Source organism: Delphinapterus leucas, chromosome 4 (genome assembly GCF_059928025.1).
Source record: "Delphinapterus leucas isolate spDelLeu-1000000601 "Yukka" chromosome 4, BTC_Dleu_Yukka2, whole genome shotgun sequence".
Taxonomy (NCBI): domain Eukaryota; kingdom Metazoa; phylum Chordata; class Mammalia; order Artiodactyla; family Monodontidae; genus Delphinapterus; species Delphinapterus leucas.
The window spans coordinates 103,430,417-103,451,504 of NC_143132.1; the positions used below are offsets into that span (position 1 = coordinate 103,430,417).

General features: G+C 36.6%; 1 protein-coding gene across 11 annotated transcripts in view; it reads right to left on the reverse strand.

Moving 5' to 3' along the window:
* The window catches only part of NMD3 (NMD3 ribosome export adaptor), a 141,247-nt gene extending 121,428 nt beyond the window's left edge, over positions 1-19,819 (reverse strand). For 6 of the 11 annotated variants that reach the window (XR_016393095.1, XR_016393094.1, XM_089910929.1 and 3 more), the window contains exons 1-8: positions 19,696-19,819; positions 19,086-19,142; positions 17,844-17,978; positions 15,622-15,718; positions 11,284-11,364; positions 8,513-8,641; positions 8,145-8,235; positions 567-645 (exon numbers count right to left, since the gene is read on the reverse strand). Coding sequence is in view for 9 of the 11 variants with exons in the window: in XM_089910929.1 (XP_089767055.1) it covers positions 567-645; positions 8,145-8,235; positions 8,513-8,641; positions 11,284-11,364; positions 15,622-15,718; positions 17,844-17,978; positions 19,086-19,129 (656 nt within the window). In the remaining 2 variants the exon portion in view is untranslated. Of the gene's footprint in view, positions 1-566; positions 646-8,144; positions 8,236-8,512; positions 8,752-11,283; positions 11,365-15,621; positions 15,719-17,843; positions 17,979-19,085; positions 19,143-19,262; positions 19,499-19,695 lie in introns of those variants that run through there. The other 5 variants (XM_089910926.1, XM_089910927.1, XM_089910932.1 and 2 more) reach the window with 5 other exon arrangements.
* Positions 19,820-21,088: the final 1,269 nt, after the last annotated feature.

Consider the following 21,088-nt stretch of genomic DNA (forward strand, 5'->3'; position numbering starts at 1 on the left):
GCTATGGTGAACCCTCATTTCATCTACTTCATTTAAAAACCTTCACCAATCTGACTGCACCCTACCTATTTTCAACTTTACCTACTGAAAACCTCCAAAACATGCCCTTGGCTTAGACCAATCTAGTCTACATATAGCATCCATTAAAAGCCACACTAATGCCTGCCCAAAGTCATTGTTCACACTAATCTCACTTTTCAATACAAACTCTACTTTTGAAAATTTCCCCATTTTATGAGCTTAAGTTCTTCCTCTTCCATGAAGTTTCTCCCCAAAGTCCTCTACCCCCGTTTTTCTTCTCGCTTATTTAAACATATTCAATCCGTGGTTCAGTACTACAGTGCTTACTATTGTGGGGTGAGGTCTAGCTCCCCAAAGAGATTGTTAATGCTCTTTGGCTAATAGTTCCCTTAAAATGGCTAATCCAATAAATACTTACTAACTGTGTAAGTATCTCTACTATAATTTAAATATTTTAAGATAGGATGCCAAAGCCTGAAGAATGGATGTGACCTAAGTTCATTCCCAGTTCCCTGGATTTAATCACATGTACGTTCAAAACATACCTAGTGGGAACTGTACACTGAAGAAATTCTACCATCTTCTGAGCATGTTGTTTTGAGGAATAATAGAAATCCAGACCATCTTTTAAAGAAAAAAACCATGTTAAAATAATACCACAAAGTAAGATTTTCCTCTGCTAACATGACTATACCAAAAATTCAATGCATATTAAACAATTACAATATTCTAGCCATAGCACAGCAGGAATACCGTTATCACTTAAAGGCTTGTTTGACAAAAGGATAGACAAATCCGATAAATACTAACAAAACAAGATGCCCAATTTAAATTTCAGACAAAATAAAATTAAGGTTAAAAGAAAACAATATTAAACAGAAGGATATTTTATGTAATAAATGAAACAATCTACCAAGAAGACAATAGGAATTCATCTAATAACACAGCACTGAGATGAAGAAAACAAAAACTATTAAAAAGAATAAAATTAACAAATGTTAATACACATGCAATCATTGTGGGAGACGAGTATAAGACTATCAAAACCAAAATGACCAAAATGACCAAAAATAGGGCGGATACATAGAACTTGAAAAACCAAGTATCAAGGTTGATTTAATTGACATTGTAGAACATGGTCCCAAGAAAGACTATTATTTTCAAAAATTCATAGAATATTCATAAAATAATCACATCTAAGAATAAAAAAAATTCAATAAATTCCAAATAGCAGGAATTACTACAATGTTATCTGATCACAATGCAGTACCATTAAAAATAAGCAGCAAAGAGATAACTAAAAGCAAACTACCTGCTAAGAAATGTTTAGAGATATTCTTCCAAACAACTCAGCTAACTAGGAAGACTAAAATAACTTCAAATAGCCAAAACAATTTTGAAGGTGACCAAAGTTGTCAGGAATTTACACTTCCCAATTTCAAAACTCAATAACTTTAGGTAGTCAAGACAGTGAGGTACTAGTATGTTAAGGATAGATTATATAGATCTACGGAACAGACTTGAGAATCCAGAAATAAACCCTTATATTTATAGTCAATAAATCTTTGACAGAGGATCCAAGGCAATTCATTGGGAAAAGAATAGTCTTTTCACTAGGAAAACAGGCTATCCACATGGGAAAAGATGAATTTAGACCCTTACACCATGCACAAATATTAACTCAAAAGGGTTAGACTTAAATATAAGAGCTAAAATTATAAAACATTTGAAAGAAACAGGAGAAAATCTTTCTGATATCAATTAGACAAGAGTTCTTAAACATGACACCAAAAGCATGCTATTTAAAAAATGATAAATTAGACTTCAAAATTTAGAAGTTTCACAATTCAAAAGACACCATTTCATGCAGGCATCACACATCCTAATTTCAAAATATATTACAAAGTTACAGTAATCAAAACAGTATGGTATCGACAAAAAGACAAGTCTATAGAATCAAACCACACATACACAGTTAACTGATCTTCAACAAGTGTGCCACAAATACATGGTGGGGAAATGATAGTCTCTTCAACAAACGGCATTGGGAAAACTGGATATCCACATGCAAAAGAATGAAATTGAACTCATCTTACAAAAATCAACTCAAAACAGATTAAAAAGACTCAAATGTAAGACCTGAAACTATAGAACTTCTACGAGAAAACATACAAAAAAAGCTTCATGACACGGGTCTTGGCAATGATTTCAGGGATGACACCAAAACAAAAACAAAAATAAACAACTGAGACTACATCAACCCAAAAAGCTTCCACACAGCAAAAGAAACAATCACCACAGTGAAAGGGCAACCTACAGAATTGGAGAAAATATTTGCAGACCATGTATCTGCAAAGGGGTTAATCTCCAAAATCTATTAGGAATTCCTACAGCTCAACAGCAAAAATAACTAATAACCCAATTAAGCAACAGGCAGAGGAACAAGACATTTCTCCAAAGAAGATGTGCAAATGGCAAATAGGTATATGAAAAAAGCTCAATGTTGTTAATCGTCAGGGAAATGCAAATCCAAACCACAATGAGTTTACATTTCACACCTGTCAGGACGGCTATTACCAAAAAAACCCACAAAAGACAATTAGTACTGGCGAGAACATGGAGATACTGGAACCCTTGTACACTACTATGGAGAATATAAAACTGCGCAGCCACTATGGAAGATAGTCCAGATGTTCTTCAAAAAATTAAAAATAGAACTACCATATAATCCAGTAATCCTATTTCTAGGTATTTATCCAAAAGAAGCAAAATCAAGATCTCCCATGTTTACTGCAGCACTATTCACTACAGCCAAGATGATGGACATTTAGTTTGTTTCCACAACAGATGAATGGTTAAAATGTGATATATACCTCCAATGGAACATTATTCAGCCTTAAAAAGGAAGGAAATTCTACAATGTACAAAAACATGGACTAACCTTGAGGACATTATGCAAAGTGAAATAAGCCAGTCACAGAAAGACAAATACTGCATGATTCTACTCATATGAGGTATCTAAAATAGTCAAATTCATTGAATTAAACAGTGGAATGATGGTTGCCAGAGAGGAGGGGGAAATGAGGAGTGACTAGTTAATGGGCATAAAGTTTCAGTTAAGCAAGAGATTAAGCTCTAGAGATATGCTGTATAACACTGTACTTACAGTCAACTATAATGTATTATACACTTAAAAATTTAAGAGGGTAGATTTTATGTTAAGCGTTCTTATCACAATTTTTAAAAAAGACCCCATTAAGAAAATGAAAAGATAAACTAGGAGAAAATATTTACAAATCATATGTGATAAGGAGCTTGTATCCAGTGTATATTTTAATAACTCTTACAACTTCAGACAACCCAATCAAAAACTGGGTAAAATACTTAAACAGCTATTTCACCAAAAAAGATACAGAAATGGCTAATAAGCTCATGAGAAGATAATCAACATCTTTAGTCATTTGGGAAATGCAAATTAAAACCACAATGAGATACCACTTCAAATTATCCTCTAAAACGGCTATTTATAAAAAGAAACAATAGCAAGTGTTGATGAGGATATGCAGAAACTAGAACCCTCAAACACTGCTGATGGGAATATAAAGTGATACAGCCACTTTAGAAACACTTTAGTGTTTCTTAAAAAGATAAATATAAATTTACCATATGACTCAGCAATTCTACACCTAGGTATGTACTCAAGAGCATCAAATAGCTGAGATACTTGGTGAGAAAAAAAAGAAATATGCAATGGGTAGTGGAAAAAGACAGCTTTAAGTACCAGCTACAGAGCCAATATGATACTCAGAAAATTTATTAAGTCTACATATTAGAAACTGAAAATAAACTAAGCTTTCAATTAATTCAAACAAAAAACTAAAGAAAGTAGAAGGGAAAAAAATTGTAAAAAAAAAAACTGTATAACTATGTATGGTGATGTATGTTAACTAGACTTAATAGAGTGACCATTCAGCAATATACACAAATATTCAATCAATATATTGTATACCTGAAACTAATATAATGTTTTATGTCAATTCTACAATTCTATCTCAATTAAAAAAATTTTTAAATAGGATTAGTAACAAAAGCAAAAATTAAGAAAAAGTAAGACTTTCTTGATAAAACTAACTCTTTGAAAAAACTAGAATAGACAAAACTTTGGCAAATCTGATGGGAACGGGGAGAGAGAGGAAGTGAAGGGAGATGAAAAAAGACAAACAACATTAGCAAAAATAAAGAAGATACAACAATAGTTATGGATGAGATTTAACACTATGATATATATACCACGTTCAATTTTATGCCAAGTATGTGAAAAGCTAGACGAAATGGTGAATTTCCTTGGAAAATGCTATTAAAATTGATTCAAGAAACATTATAATACCTGAAAGACTAATGTCCTAATAAAGGAGTTGAAAAGCCTTTACACCCTTTCCTCATACCAAACTGGATGGCTTACCGGGCAGGTTCTAACAAAACTTCAACATGTTGATTAACAGTATGCAGAAAGAGGGGAAAACTCCAACTGTTTCAATGTCACTAACGTAACTGATAGCATGATGGGACAGAACAGTTTAAATATAACTTTGTATGCATATGTATCAGATAGAAATCTCAACAAATATTCTATTTAGGGGTGAAACACAGAAAGATGGTAATGCCTGATACATTACCACTCAATGCTATTCTCCACTCCTAGCCAAAGGGGAAAAAAAGAGGGAATAACACTGCAAAGGAAGAAATAAAACTATCATTGTGTACAGATAATAATTTACCTAGTAAATTATCATGAATATGACACAAGAATATAATGTAAACTATTAGTGATTAAGAAATTTCAGAAAGATCAACATACAAAATCAAGTTTTCCAAAATACTAGCAATAATCACTTAGAAAATATAATGAAAACAGTTGCCATCCACAATAATAAAAAGCATAGAATAGTCCAAAAAAACTAGAAACATTCAAAATCTTCACAATGAAAACAATAACATGTCACTGAAATACAGAAAAGAACTAAATAAACATGATTATGCACCAGGCACAGTTCTAAGTGCTTTACACAAATTATTTAATCCTCACTATAATCCTATGAGGTAGTGTTATTATCATCCTCTCTATTCTATTAATGGGAAAACTGAGGCTCAGAGAAGTTAAATAACTTGCCTAAGGACACACAGCAAAAAACTGGTGGGACAGAGATTCAAATTCACAAAATTTGGTTCCAAAATCCATGCTCTTACTCACTATCAACCAAGGTTTACAAAAGAATTAATAAAAGGGCACATACTATAAAGTATAATTTACATACTGTAATAAAAGCAGTGGGACAAAATAAACCAGAACTGAGCCATGTGTACAAAGGAATTTAGTATATATAAGAAAGGAGATATTTCAAATCAGTGGGGAAAGGACAGACTACTTGGTAGGTAAGTATTGAGACAATGCAAGTTAACTTTCTGGGAAAAACTCTTACCAGGTAAGATTAAAGATCCAAAAGTAAAACAGAAATTTACTTTCTAAAAATATCTTTGGAGTATAAAAAACTTTCCTATGTAAGACAGAAAGTCATAAGCCATAGCTATACAAAACTAAAAAATGAAAAATTTAGGGCTTCCCTGATGGCGCAGTGGTTGAGAGTCCGCCTGCTGATGCAGGGGACCCGGCTTCGTGCCCCGGTCCGGGAAGATCCCACATGCCGTGGAGCGGCTGGGCTTGTGAGCCATGGCTGCTGAGCCTGCGCGACTGGAGCCTGTGCTCCGCAAAAGGAGAGGCCACAACAGTGAGAGGCCCGCGTACCACCAAAAAAAAAGAAAATTTTAGATGATATGAGACATTGTTAAGAAAGTATCTGCTCTCTCAGGCTCACACTCAAACACATGCTCTGCATGCTCCTCTCTCTCTATATGTAATAATACACACACGTAATGAGATTGATATACTAAATAACAGACACAAAATATGTAAGGAAAAAACAGATATATGCAGAACAGACAATTCACATTAGATAAACATAAATGGCCAGTACATATGAAAATGTTAACCCTCATTAGTAATCAAGGAAATGAAAATAAAAACAAGATGCCTTTATTCTCTTCATCAGAACAGCAAAAATTAGAAAGTCCAATACAATCTTATGCAGTGTTGGCAAGTGTTTGGAAAAACAGAAATTCTCACAAGTGATTGGACTGTAAGCTGGCACCATTTTGGAAAACAATCTAGCAGCACATATATAAAATTTAACATTTGCATACTTTTGCCTAGTAATTTCAATTCCTGAACTCAGTCCCACAGAAAAACCACTATGCACAAACATAAGGATGTTTATTACAGTACTGTTTGTAGCAGCAAAAAAACTAGAGCATCTTGTAAACCAGTTAATAGGAAACAACTAAATAATTAAAAACATACTGATTAACAAATACACAACCATAGTGGTTAAAAATAATAAAATAGGATTATATGCCATGACGTGGAAACGTTTCTAAATATATTAAGATGGCAAGTCACAGAATATTACAGAACAGTCTCATATATGAGGGAAAACCAATGCTATCACAATCATATACAGAGTACACATTGTAATACCTTGTTTTAAGGGGCTACATCTGGGAATAACAAGTGGATAAATGGGACAGAGGTCCTTTATTCATATATACTTCTGTTTAAATTTTTACAATTGTTATGATTTTAAAAACAAAGTTACAAACAAACAAGTAAACAAACAAAAGATTCATTTACATCAAATCAAGAACCAGTAGGGGGAAAAAAATAGATTAATTCCTCTGGATGAAAAAAAGGATTGTTAAACTTCCAGCATTTTTGATTTTTAAAGTGACTGCAAAGGTATGTACCAGAATGTATTCAAGTCTTTTGCTACAAAAAATTCTGTGTAAGGACATTTCTGCCCTGGTGATGAACGATAATCAGAGTTTTCTGCTTCCTTTGCTAGAATATTAGGATCCCCTAATCCCCAAAAGTTACTCAAAACAAAGTTACTCAGAACAAAGGTGTATTTTTGCCTGATGGCTAGCCACAAATATCCAGGCACCATGTTAAACAGGCTGCAAAGTACCTTCCCCACAATAAGTATTCAGTAAACTATGTTTTACAAATTTAGACTGTTAACCTTATAGTGGTAATGCACTCAAATCAGATACAAAGCTTAAAAGATTTTCTCCAGGTGACATAACTGATACTCATTTCTTCCCATTTAAGGACCTAAAATCACACTTCAAATTACTTTCCTCAAGACATATGAGATAAATGACTAACAGATCAGTAAGTAACAGAGGAGCTTACACTTTTAAAATAAGTAGTACAAGAATTTGGTCATTCCTTCAAGAATAGCTATCTCTAAACCTGTACTTTAACAACCAGGAAAATTATACACATGTCCTACAACTAAAAATATTAACTTTTAGCAAGAGACTTAAGAGTTTGCTAAAGAATATTTATTTTTTCTATTATTAAAGAAATATTTATCCATCAGCTAGTATATAAAAGTGTGCTACATCAATAGTAAGTGCTAAGACAGAACACGCTGTGAGGAGCCATTATGAAATTACACATTTTTAAATTCCATCTTCAAGAAATCTAATTATATCATTTATATATCACTATTTATTATTACTGAGTTTAGCCTTTTGATTTAATGTATCCAGCACAAATGCCACTAGGCATATGAAAAACAAAAATATTACTCACAGATCTCAACTCACAGATCTCAAAACTAATTTTCTTTCAGTCAGAAAACTGACCTCTACATAAAATAAGTTTTTGATGAATTTCTATCATACCACTTTACATTCTATTAATGTAGTTACTGGTTTACTCATCTGGTAGCTATTTAGTGTAAATTTCAATTAAAATAGAAAAAAATTAAAAATTCAGCTCCCCAGTTGCACTAACCACATTTCAAATATTCAATAGCTACATATGGCTAGAGGCTACCATACTGGTTGGACAGTGCAGATAAAGAGCTAAGATTTTTTTCTTCCTAACAGAAATTTCTTTTGGACAGTACTATTCTAGATACTATCAGTAAAGATAAAAGACTCCTTAGGATAGCTGCAATAAAATTCTGACATCATTTCAAATGCTTTAAATTTTAACTCACCATGAATGTCTTTGATACGAAGTGTATTCTGGTACATGCCATATTTCAAAATCAACTGTTCCAGATAGTAGAAAGTTTTTTTGTGCAAAGTCTAAACATAAATGCATTATTGGATTAATAAATGAAATGCAAAAAAAAAGCCATCTACAGATATAGGACACTGATTTTTAAAACAAAAACAACCTTTAAAGATTATCTAAAATGTGGCAGTGATCTCTTTCTAAAGGTGAATGCCCCAGAGACCTGGAATATCCCTACTGCCTGAACGATTTGGAAAGAGGGGAAAGGAGAAAGTTTTACTCGCTATTTATAACCGACAAAGATGAAATACAAGATGGAGGATTCACACATCATCTTTCTCTCATTACCTTTTGCCTGACTTGAACCACAGCCTTCCAGAAATCCTTAGCTTCCACTCTGTGGCAATCTCCACACATCTGGGGCTGAACAACATAATCCACCACAAACACTTGCTGAAGGATAGCACCATTCATCACCTGACGAAGAAAACCATCACACTCCTTCATTCTTTCGTTTCTGTTTAATAACATAGTTTTCTTAAAAGAAGATCCTTCAATATTTAACTTAAAATCTTCTTCCATGAATGCTTTGAGGAAATCAACAACAAATGAGTTACATTTAAAATCGTAAGTCATACTATTTCAAGAAAGATATATAGGTTTAATTCATAGGATTTATTAGATTAACATTTCAAATTTACCTTTAGTTGAAGTGTTGTAAGGATATTTTTTGAAGAATTTTAATAGCTATATATTCATGTATATGCGTGTGTGTGTATAAAGTTCTTCCTTAGGAGACCAAGAAAACTCTCAAAAAAGAAGACATTCCTTAATTTAATTGTCCCCAAACATAGGCAATCATCAGAAATCACCTGGGAAGCTTTAATAGATTCCTGGATCTTACATCCAATTGAATCCAGTTTGATTCAGTCACTGTGAGTCAAATGACCAGCCAAGTTTGAGAAGCACTGCCTTAGCTCATGTTTTTACTTCAATCTTATTCCAAATAAAAATGACTTTGAGAAGATTAACTTAGCCCACTATCATGAACAATGGCTGCTTACTATCAACCTGATCATCTGTGCAGATGATCCAAAAGAAAACAAAGGGTTAAAATTAAGAGTGCATTTGTTTCCTTTTAAGCTGTTCAAGTCATAATATAATTTACCAATAGCCCCTCATTTTCCTACCTATACTTTTTTTTTTACATCTTTATTGGAGTATAATTGCTTTACAATGGTGTGCTAGTTTCTGCTTTATAACAAAGCGAATCAGTTACACATATACATATGTTCCCATATTTCTTCCCTCTTGCGTCTCCCTCCCTCCCACCCTCCCTATCCCACCCTTCCAGGGGGTCACAAAGCACCGAGGTGATCTCCCTGTGCTATGCGGCTGCTTCCCACTACCTACCTTACATTTGGTAGTGTATATATGTCCATGCCGCTCTCGCTTTGTCACAGCTTGCCCTTCCCGCTCCCCATATCCTCAGGTCCATTCTCTAGTAGGTCTGTGTCTTTATTCCTGTCCTACCCCTAGGTTCTTCATGACATTTTTTTTTCTTAAATTCCATATATATGCGTTAGCGTACAGTATTTGCCTTTCTCTTTCTGACTTACTTCACTCTGTATGACAGACTCTAGGTCTATCCACCTCATTACAAATAGCTCAATTTCGTTTCTTTTTATGGCTGAGTAATATTCCATGGTATATATGTGCCACATCTTCTTTAGCCATTCATCCGATGATGGACACTTAGGTTGTTTCCATCTCCGGGCTATTGTAAATAGAGCTGCAATGAACATTCTGGTACATGACTCTTTTTGAATTATGGTTTTCTCAGGGTATATGCCCAGTAGTGGGATTGCTGGGTCATATGGTAGTTCTATTTGTAGTTTTTTAAGGAACCTCCATGCTGTTCTCCATAGTGGCTGTACTAATTCACATTCCCACCAACAGTGCAAGAGTGTTCCCTTTTCTCCACGCCCTCTCCAGCATTTATTGTTTCTAGATGTTTTGATGATAGCCATTCTGACTGGTGTGAGGTGATACTTCATTGTAGTTTTGATTTGCATTTCTCTAATGATTAATGATGTTGAGCATTCTTTCATGTGTTTGTTGGCAGTCTGTATACCTTCTTTGGAGAAATGTCTATTTAGGTCTTTTGCCCATTTTTGGATTGGGTTGTTTGTTTTTTGTTATTGAGCTGCATGAGCTGCTTATAAATTTTGGAGACTAATCCTTTGTCAGTTGCTTCATTTGCAAATATTTTCTCCCATTCTGAGGGTTGTCTTTTGGTCTTGTTTATGGTTTCCTTTGCTGTGCAAAAGCTCTGAAGTTTCATTAGGTCCCATTTGTTTATTTTTGTTTTTTATTTCCATTTCTCTAGGAGGTGGGTCAAAAAGGATATTGCTGTGATTTATGTCATAGAGTGTTCTGCCTATGTTTTCCTCTAAGAGTTTTATAGTGTCTGGCCTTACATTTAGGTCTTTAATCCATTTTGAGCTTATTTTTGTGTATGGTGTTAGGGAGTGATCTAATCTCATTCTTTTACATGTACCTGTCCAGTTTTCCCAGCACCACTTATTGAAGAGGCTATACATTCACTGTACAATCCACTGTACATTCCTGCCTCCTTTATCAAAGATAAAGTGACCATATGTGCGTCGGTTTATCTCTGGGTTTTCTATCCTGTTCCATTGATCTATCTTTCTGTTTTTGTGCCAGTATCATACTGTCTTGATTACTGTAGCTTTGTAGTATAGTCTGAAGTCAGGGAGCCTGATTCCTCCAGCTCCATTTTTCGTTCTCAAGATTGCTCTGGCTATTCGGGGTCTTTTGTGTTTCCATACAAATTGTGAAATTTTTTGTTCTAGCTCTGTGAAAAATGCCAGTGGTAGTTTGATAGGGATTGCACTCAATCTGTAGATTGCTTTGGGTAGTAGAGTCATTTTCACTATGTTGATTCTTCCAATCCAGGAACATGGTATATCTCTCCATCTATTTGTATCATCTTTAATTTCTTTCATCAGTGTCTTATAATTTTCTGCATACAGGTCTTTTGTCTCCTTATCCTACCTATACTTTAAACCATGCTGAGAAAATTATGTATAGCTTACCTCTTTCTGAATAGTTAGTTTAACCTTAAGTCTCTTAGAATGGGGCTCAGTCCAAACAAAGCTTGCATCTACAAGCCGTACCTTCAACAAAACACAAACAAAAAGAAACATCAGTTCCCCTCTGAGGAGAAAAGAAATTAGAGAATAACTCATTAATAAACAGATTTCATAGATGCTTAAGGAATCCATGATTAATCTACCCAACATCACCAGTTTAAAAAAAAAAAAAGTTATCATCAGAGGTATGGCAACAAAAACAGCAAATAAAGGGAAAATCTAATGACTATATTAATGAAACTGGTATAATTCAAGCAAAAATTAAAATACTTGCATAGAAAAAAACTCCTTTCCCCTAAAAACAGTATACAGTTTTTTGAATGGAAATTACACTTTTTAGAAGAAAACAAACACCTGATGACCTCATCATCTACTAGAAATCTCATGAACAAAGGTTTCTACTTTTATTATTCTCACTATAATATGTATGTGGCTTAAAAAAAAAAAAGAACGAACATTCATTACAAGGAGTCTCATGCACTGAATACTGAATCCACAATGGTAACTCACTGCTAAATCAGCAGAGGCCAGAAACAGTTTGCCATATGTGACAAATTGAATGTAGCTCAATATGGCTAAAATGGGTGTTTTGAGGAAGGGGGTGGGAGAACAAAAATGGAGGTTGTTTCAATAATTTGGGCAGGAGTTGTAGCTGACCTGAACTGAGGGGTCAGAAGTAACAGCAGCAGAAAGATCCAAGCCAAGAGCTATTTAGGAGATAAAATCTACAGGATTTAATAATAACTGGATATGGGAAGGAAGAAAAGAAGATTGTAGAATGATGGTCAAGTATCCAGCTTGGGCATCTAGGTAACACTATTTTTCTGACACAAATAAAAAACAGATTAAATGGGGAGGAATGTGCTATATTTGGTTTCAGACATTTAAGTTTAAGAGGATTTATCTAAGATATCCAAGTGAAGCTGTTCAGTGGATAGTGAGATATCTATTTGGTCTGGAGCTCTATGGAGAAATCTGAGCTGTAGATAACAGATTTGGGAGACAGGAGCAGGCAGATAATTTTATCAAGACCTTTCTGGTGAGAACTAGATAAGCTAGTATAGGTACAGCCGTCCAGAGCAAAACCCTCCTCATTCGACTGGTTCCCTAAAGCAAAGCCTAGTAGTCAACAAGCGACACCAGGTACAGAGGGTGACAGAGAGCTTCTTATTCCCTCAGCCTCCATCTGCATTCCCCATTCCTCAGCCTCACCACACAATCTGTCCTCAGACAACCAGGACTAATCCATCTTATCGAGCCCTTTAATTCTTCTTTACCATTACCTCAGTCACTCCCTCATCTCCCACACTCCAATCTCCATATGGTTCCACATATGCCCTTTTCTTTTTTTTTTTTTGCGGTATGCGGGCCTCACTGTTGTGGCCTCTCCCATTACGAAGCACAGGCTCCGGACGCGCAGGCTCAGTGGCCATGGCTCACGGGCCCAGCCGCTCCACGGCATGTGGGATCTTCCCAGACTGGGGCACAAACCCGTGTCCCCTGCATCAGCAGGCGGACTCTCAACCACTGCACCACCAGGTAAGTCCACATATGCCCTTTTCTATCCCATCTAACACTCCTCCCCAAATCCTGAAAACCTTTTACTGGCCTCTGGAATTCAACATTCACTAACAACAAAACCTCCAAAATCCTCAATCTCTTTCCTGAACATTCCCTTCACCTTCTAGATCTCCTAATTATATATATTGCTCTCCCTGCAGCTAATTAGAAGTAATGACTGATTTTTTTTCTCATCTTCTCAAACTTTTATCATTAAAGGATCCCAGGATTCAGTCCTGAAATTTCTCCCTTTCTCTAAACTCTCTAGGAAATCTCATCTAATATTATAGCTTTAAATACCATCACACCCCAAATTTATTATCTCTGGTCTGGACCACTCCCTTGCTCATTTATCCAGCTCCCCACTATTTCCACTTCCATGTCTAATGGACATCTAAACACCACTTTGAGATGAGCTTTGATCTCTCCTGCCTGACCTGCTCCTCTTTTTTTTTTAATTTTATTTATTTATTTATTATTTATTTTGGCTGTGCCAGGTCTTAGTTGTGGCATGCGGACTCGTAGCTGCTGCACGCATGCGGGACCTAGTTCCCCGACCAGGGATTCAACCTGGGCCCCTTGCATTGGGAACAAGGAGTCTTACCCACTGGACCACCAGGGAAGTCCCCTGACCTGCTCCTCTTAAAGCCTTTCCTACTTCACTATCAGTAACTCCCTCCTCTGGTTGATCAAGTTAAGAACCATGGAAGTCACCCTTGACTATTCCAACTCATAAACATACATCCAGCTTCATGAATAAATCCTACTGACTACCTTCAAAATACAGCCAGAACCTGTCCACTTCTCACTTCCTCTACTACTAATCCAAATATCATTTCTCATGATTACTACAATCGCTTCCTAAAGGTGCCCATGCCCCTCGCATCTATTCTAAACACAGCCAGAAGGAGGCTGATAAACTGTAAATCATTCATCTCACTATTCTGCCCTATACCCTGTATACCAGCGGTCCCCAACCTTCCAACCTTTTTGGCACCAGGTACCGGTTTCGCAGAAGGCAATTTTTCCACAGACGGGGGTGGGGGGTGGGGTGGTTGTTCAGGCGGTAATGCCAGCAATGGGGAGCAATGGGGAGCAGCAGATGAAGCTTTGCTCACTCACCCACCCCCACTGCTCACCTCCTGCTATGCGGCTCAGTTCCTAACAGGCCACCGACCAGTACCTGTCCGCGACCTGAGGGATGGGGACCCCTGCTCTATACCCACTATACTCAGAGTAAAAACCAGGCCTCAAAAGGGCCTACAAGGCCTGACCTACTGACTTTCCATGCCTTCCCTGGCTTCATCCCCAATTACGTTTCCCTCCCCACTCCACTCTAACCACACAGGTATTCTCCTGCCTTTGGCCTCTACACTTGTTTTGTCTACCCATAATGCTCTTCTCCTCCAGACTGTGGCTCCCTCCTCTACTGCCTTTAATGTTTATACAAGTATCACCTTATCAATGAGGCCTCCCCTAACCATTCTATTTTAAATTGCAACTCTTCCCTGCACAGTTCTGGCTTTTTCCTCCACAGAATTTATACCTCTTAATATACCTATTTATTTTGTTCATTGACTACTCTACACCCTCCCCTTCAACTAAAATAAAAGCTCTCTAAGACAGGGATTTCGTCTCTCTCATTCACTTCCATATCCCTAACACCAAAAGTAGATTGGCACAGAGTTAATAAACATCTGTTGAATGCTAATGAATTATTAATGAACATCTGACAAAAGCCTGAAGTATGAAAACAAAAGACCAAATTACACAAAAACTGACTCCAGGAAAAAAAAAAAAAAAAAAAACTAAGACAAATCAGGGAAGAGAAGGAAAGTAAAAAACAATAACAGCGTATTATTAAACCTTCAGAAATATTCAACAGACTGTATCAAGAACATTAAAAACTCTAAACTTAAAATATTACTACTGAAAGAAAATTAATACAAAAACTGGAAGATAAAGGAAACTGTCAGGAACACAGGAAAAAAAAGATTAAAAACAATACAAGGGCAAAAAGGCAAAGTTTTCAGCTAGTAGGGCCAACATTTGACTGATACAAATTCCAGGGAGAAAAAACAAGGAAAATAAAGGGAGAAACTTCAAAGAACTCTTACATGTAATTTTATCAGAGTTTTAAGAGAATCTGAAGCTCATCAAACCAAAAGAGCCATTTCAATTACAAATATACCTGGTGGAAATAAGTCATAAAGTTTAGCATAAAGAAAACTGAAAGTGTTATGTAGAGAGCATAACTACACTAACAAACCCTATTTGTTTTTTGAAGATGTTTATACCCTGACTTTAAGTAATAGGCACAAATATTTTCTTTCCAGAGCAGTAACGAAAAATTTTTTAAAACTGAATACCATAGCCCTAATACTATAGCCTCCAAATTATGTTTAGCAATGGCTTTATATAAACATTTTCAGTAAAGATTATTGCACATAAGAGGTTCTCAAATAATGAATGAAAAAAATTTGATTCTAAAGCAAAAAGATTTTCATTTCCATTAAAAAAGAATATATACAACTTTAAAAATGAAAACAGCATTTGTAGTAGTGTGCTTACCAACAGTAGCATTTAATAGTTATTTTGGAAAATCTACTCAAACAAGGATTATCTTAAAATGAGAGATTAAACACACACACACACACACACACACACACACACACACACACACAACCCCCCACAAAAACTGATTTTAGCTATTTGACCTACCTTACTCAGAGCGGCTTTGATTTTTTTCAAACATAAAGCAAGAAGTTCCCTAGATTCTAATGCACATTGTACCCAAGTTCCTGGTGGCTGGAAATATCTGAGAGAAAATATATTGAAATTCAGGATCTCTCAGGAAAAAAAAAAAATTTCCACGTGAATATGCAGACGTAACAATGATTATTAAATTAATAATACCCAAGGTTGATCTGAGGCACTTAGCCAAAATATATTTTAGAAGTTCCAGAAAACTTTCGGTTAGACAAGTAATTTAGTTAAAAAGATAAAATTCTGAGTATTTGAGAAAGTCAATCTGAAATAACTTATTAAAAGGTCTTATTACTTCAAGCGCCAATAAGCATTCCAGTGAGGATGACAAAATGCCCCAGTGTTCCTTGAAGCTATACTTTGAAACACAGGTGAAAAAATCACCTCCAAATAGCATTAAAATGGTTTATAATGTACATCTAAAATGCTTAAGAACTGCTTATTTCTCACACACAAAAAAGGTAAATTAGTACCTAATACTATGTATCAATAATACCTCAGACTATTTATCTACTTCAAAGTCCCTTTTCAAATTTTAAATGTAAAATTTTAAATCTTATATAAAACCTGACTAAATTAAAATTGAAATCCCTTATGTATGTACTTTAAGTTTTTTAGCCCAGTCAGCTCAGGACTTAGGACAGTGCCTAGCATACAGCAAATGCTCAATAAATTAATACTTCTAAATGTATTATGTGAATGTTTTTTCCTTACTTGTTAATAGTCTGATTTTCACTTTTAAAGTTTCACTGAAAAAAATTATTTATATAGGTCCCTTTGTTATAAGCATGTTTTTGGAGTTAGAAAGGGCTTTGTGTATCATCTAATAAAGCCCCTTCATTCTGATGAGGAAATTAAGGCTTAGAGAGGTGAAGTGGCCAAGAGTATCAAAGAGCTAGTTTGTGAGAAATTCAAGATAAACTGGGTCTCCTGATTCTTTGTCCAGTGTTTTTTTTTTCCACCGATGCTCTTAAGAATAGCGAATATTTATTATAGATTAAGCCTCACACCTGCCAAGCTTACAAACTATAAACTCCCTGAAACAGTACACCAGTTTCATGTCTTTGTTTTAATGTATTTTTCTGGGAAGATGCAGTTTTTAAATTCTTAAAGGGATTCATGAACCCCTCCCTCCCAAAAAAGTTAAGAGCCACTAGAGTCTTAACCCATTTGGGAAATCACAGGCATATAATTTTATGGGTAGTTTCAATGGGTAGTTTTGTATTACTCAATGGCCTCCTAGACATAAGCTGTTCATGCCAACGACTAAAGAAAACATAAAAGGAATAAAACATTAACTTTCAGTAGAAGTCTGCCTTAAAATCCAGTCTTCATTTCAGACCATCCTAGATATGATATACTGAGCTGTTTTTCCATCAGCTATAGTCATTTTAGTTACATGGGAACATTAATACATGATTTTTAATTTAAAACACACCACTAAATTACTTAAAAAATAAGGTGCTTTTTATCATACATGGCTTCTAAATGACTGAAGCGGAAAACAAAAGCTTCATGGTAATTAATAGTAATATGTCTTTAAAATCTGCTCTCACCCTTAATAACATAAACTTGTATCTATTAATTGTATACATCAAACCTATTAATCTCTTAACAGAAAAAGAACAGATTCAAATACCTTTGCACTAACTTTACCAAATTAGCAGAGAAAAATAGAAAAGAACACTACAAAATTGCTAATTCTAAAATCTCTAACTAGGCCAACATAAATAAAACTTAAATCTCAATTACATGCACTGTATTACATGTATCTTATCGCATGTATTTTTAAAGGATGGAAAGAGTATCATGTCTAGTGATTCACTATTATGTGAGTGTCATAACCCTAGGTGTACTGGGAACACAAAATGTTTAAGAATCATTGCCATTATCCAAAATGAAAGTTCTATAACCTCTGATGTCCACTATGGTAACCACCAGGCACATGTGACTACTGAGGACTTGAAATGTGGGTAGCAGACAGAACTGAATACTTAATTTTATTAAATTTTAATTACTTTAAACTTAAAAAGCCACATATGGCCAATGGCTGATGCCAATCTAGAAGAATGTACAGTGAATATCTTAACACTCTTAAAATATTGTCAGTATATCCTGGTGGCTCTCCCACATACAAATTTCAACTTTAAGCAGGATAAAATAGTACCACACCGTACCTTTGGCACTGTTTGCAGAAAGATACAGAGACTTGTTTCGGAATGCCTTGGCTGATATCTACTTTACTTCGCAGACAAGCCACACAAATATTGGCAGGATTTGGACTGATCGGGACACCGCAATCGCAGCACAAGCTTAAATAAACAAAGCATACGTTTTTCAAATTAGATTTCATAAGTGCACAGGTTAAATTAAAAAACTATCAAACAGGGAGTAGCAGATACAAACTATAATACTATATATAAAAGAGATAAACAACAAGGTCCCACTGTATAGCACAGGTAACTACATTCAATAACCTGTAATAAACAACAATGGAGAAGAATATAAAAAATATATATATATATAACTGAATCACATTGCTGTACACCACAAACTAACACAACACTGAAAAATTAACTATACTTCAACAAAAAATAATAATAAAAAAATAAAAAACAAACAAACCAAAGCCTTCAAGTTAGGCCATAATATCTCTGCCCTTTTTAAAAAACTGACTTCAAAGATGCAGTAGATTAAAAAACCTTGGATTACTGAGGCGAAAAAAAACCAAGGATGGCCGCAATTTCAAAAAGCCTCAAAATATGGCCGACGTACAAAGGGTCTAGAGAGGCGAAATAACTGCTAATAGTAATCATCAGACAGCTTTATAGTCCAAAGGCAAATTTTTTTTTAAGCCTCAGTATAGCACAGGGACTGCCAAAATGTAAACATTAACTCAAAGGAGAAAAATTTTTAGAGGAAGGAAAGAGTATCATGTCTAGTGACTCACTATGATGGGAGTGTCATAACCCTAGGTGTACTGGGAACACAAAATGTTTAAGAATCATTGACGTTACCCAGAATGAAAGTTCTATAACCTCTGATGTCCACTATGGTAACCACCAGGCAAATGTGACTACTGAGGACTTGAAATGTGGGTAGTAGACAGAACAAATGAATACATAATTTTATTACATTTTAATTACCTTAAATTTAAAAGTCAATGGCTGATGCCAATCTAGAAGAATGTACAGTGCATATTTTAACATTCTTAAACCAGTATTTACTACCACAAACTTCCCAGCGAAAAATGAACTCGTTTTTCTCAGGAAACAAGGCTTTTCATTTTTCCCACTTAAGACAAAAGAATCCCTCCGACCCCACCCCGCAAAGAAAAGCTTTCCCCACAGTAAGTTTCAAAGAGTCACTTTTAACATTTTTAAACTTAAGAGGGATGGGGGAAAAGGGACGCGACTCACATGTGTCCAGGTGTGTGCTTCACGGGTTCTGTCATATACTCCATTTTTCTGTATATCCTGATTTTAAAAAGAGAGAGAATAGTAAGATTTAAGACATCTGTTACTCATCTTCCTTCTGCCTCTCTGAATAAGGTAGCCAAGCCTCGTAAAGCCGCAAATAAGAAAAACCAATTCCACCTGGAACCTTTGGAAGAAGTAATTTCTTTAATAACACAAAGAAGCGAATTCCGGAGGTTCCCGTCTGCAAGACCCTCAAGCCACTAAACTGCGCGCTGACCTCAGGAGGCACCTGGGCGCCAACCCCGGCGAACCCAAGGAGGGGCCAGAGGGGGCCGGGGCCTCACCGGACACCCCACGCCCTCACCCCTGCCGCGGGCGTGCCTCGAACCTCACTGTAAGAGTCCGCGGGCGGTGTCACCGCACCTGCGGGCCACCCACCCACCCCACTCCGACCCCGCACCCCGCGGGTGAGACCTCACGCGGGCTCCCGCCGGCGGCACACACGCTGCGCGCACGCGGCCCGAGGTAGCCCGAGCCCAGGGAGTCCGTCCCCCTCTCTCCTTAGGGACCCCGCACGACTGCAAGCCGGGTCTCGGCCCCCAGAACCTACTTAGCGCCTCTGGGCCAGACTCTGGCCAGATGTGCCGAAAAACCGCAACAGGACCAGCTCCTACCACCTACTCAGCGGCCACCACAGCTGACTCCAGTACACTGAAGATCTCGCGAGAGAATAGCTCGAAATCTCGCGGGCCGACAGCGCGAATCACAGCGGCGTGTGGGGGACCGAGAAAGGGGAGGGTGCTGGCGAGCGGAGGGCGGAGAGGGCGGGGCGGGGCGGAGGCCAGGCTGGTGGAAAAGATGAGGGAGAGAAGGCAGCGGGTTCTCTGGCTCTCTCGTCCTATGGCGCCTGAGACTCACACAGACTTTACAACTCTTCTATTTGGTTATCGTCCTTCCCGATCTTCTTGACCAGAGTTCACTCAGAGCCACTTTTTAGATACCCCTATTGGGAGCTTGCTTCTTGTTTAAATGATTATATAAAAGTTATCTATAAACGGTACCACATTGGACAAAAATTACAGTAACTTCCATCGAGGGCAGTGCCTTTGTCTATTTTGTTCACTGTTATATGCCTAATGCCTGCCACATCCTAACTGCTCCAAGGAATATTTGTTGAATAGATGAAAGAAATGTAAGAAATAACTATTTGTGAAGAAGTCTATGTTATTTTCAGACCACTCTAATTATTAGAATGTGTTTCCCCATAGTGCACTTAATATTTCCTTATGACTTTATACCTTGATCCTAGAGCAGCTCAGAAAGAGTCTAATCACTTTCTTATGACAGAATTTCAAATATTTGAAGAGTGCAACCATATTCTTTTTCTGTCTTCTCGCCCCAAATTTCAAGAAATAAGCAAGGTCGCCTTATAGAAGGTCATGAAAGAAGGCCTCCCATTTCTTGCGTAGGGTACTTAAGTAGTCTCCCATTCCTTCTCCTTATTTCCACACTCCAATCCATCCTTCTAAAATGCAAATTTGATTTTGTTACTCTCCCCTGCTTTTAATCCTTCAATGGTCTCCACTCTGGATTATTTCCAGTTTCTCTGCATAGAAAAAAGACCCTTCAGGATCTGACCCTGACGTAACCTGTCACATTCGTAAGCACACAGCCTTTCAAACCAACTGGCAGGTCCTACAGGAAATAATCTTCCTTTGCTGGCCTACCTGTGAGTACTGGCCAGCTTCGGAATGTCAAGGGCTGTTCCTTTTTTCTTTCTCAATACACTCCTTCCATACCCTGTTTGATTTGGCAGCAAGTGCCACAGTGCCAGTCTTGTTAGGCACTGGATCAACACAAGACATGATCCCTGCCCTTATGGAGCTTATGTTTTACAGATGAGGCTGATATTCCAAAAAACTAGGTAATTTGCTGAGAGTTCTGTAGCAAGTAAGTGGCAGAACCAGGACCTGAACAACAGTCTGTCTAACTCTGTGTACATG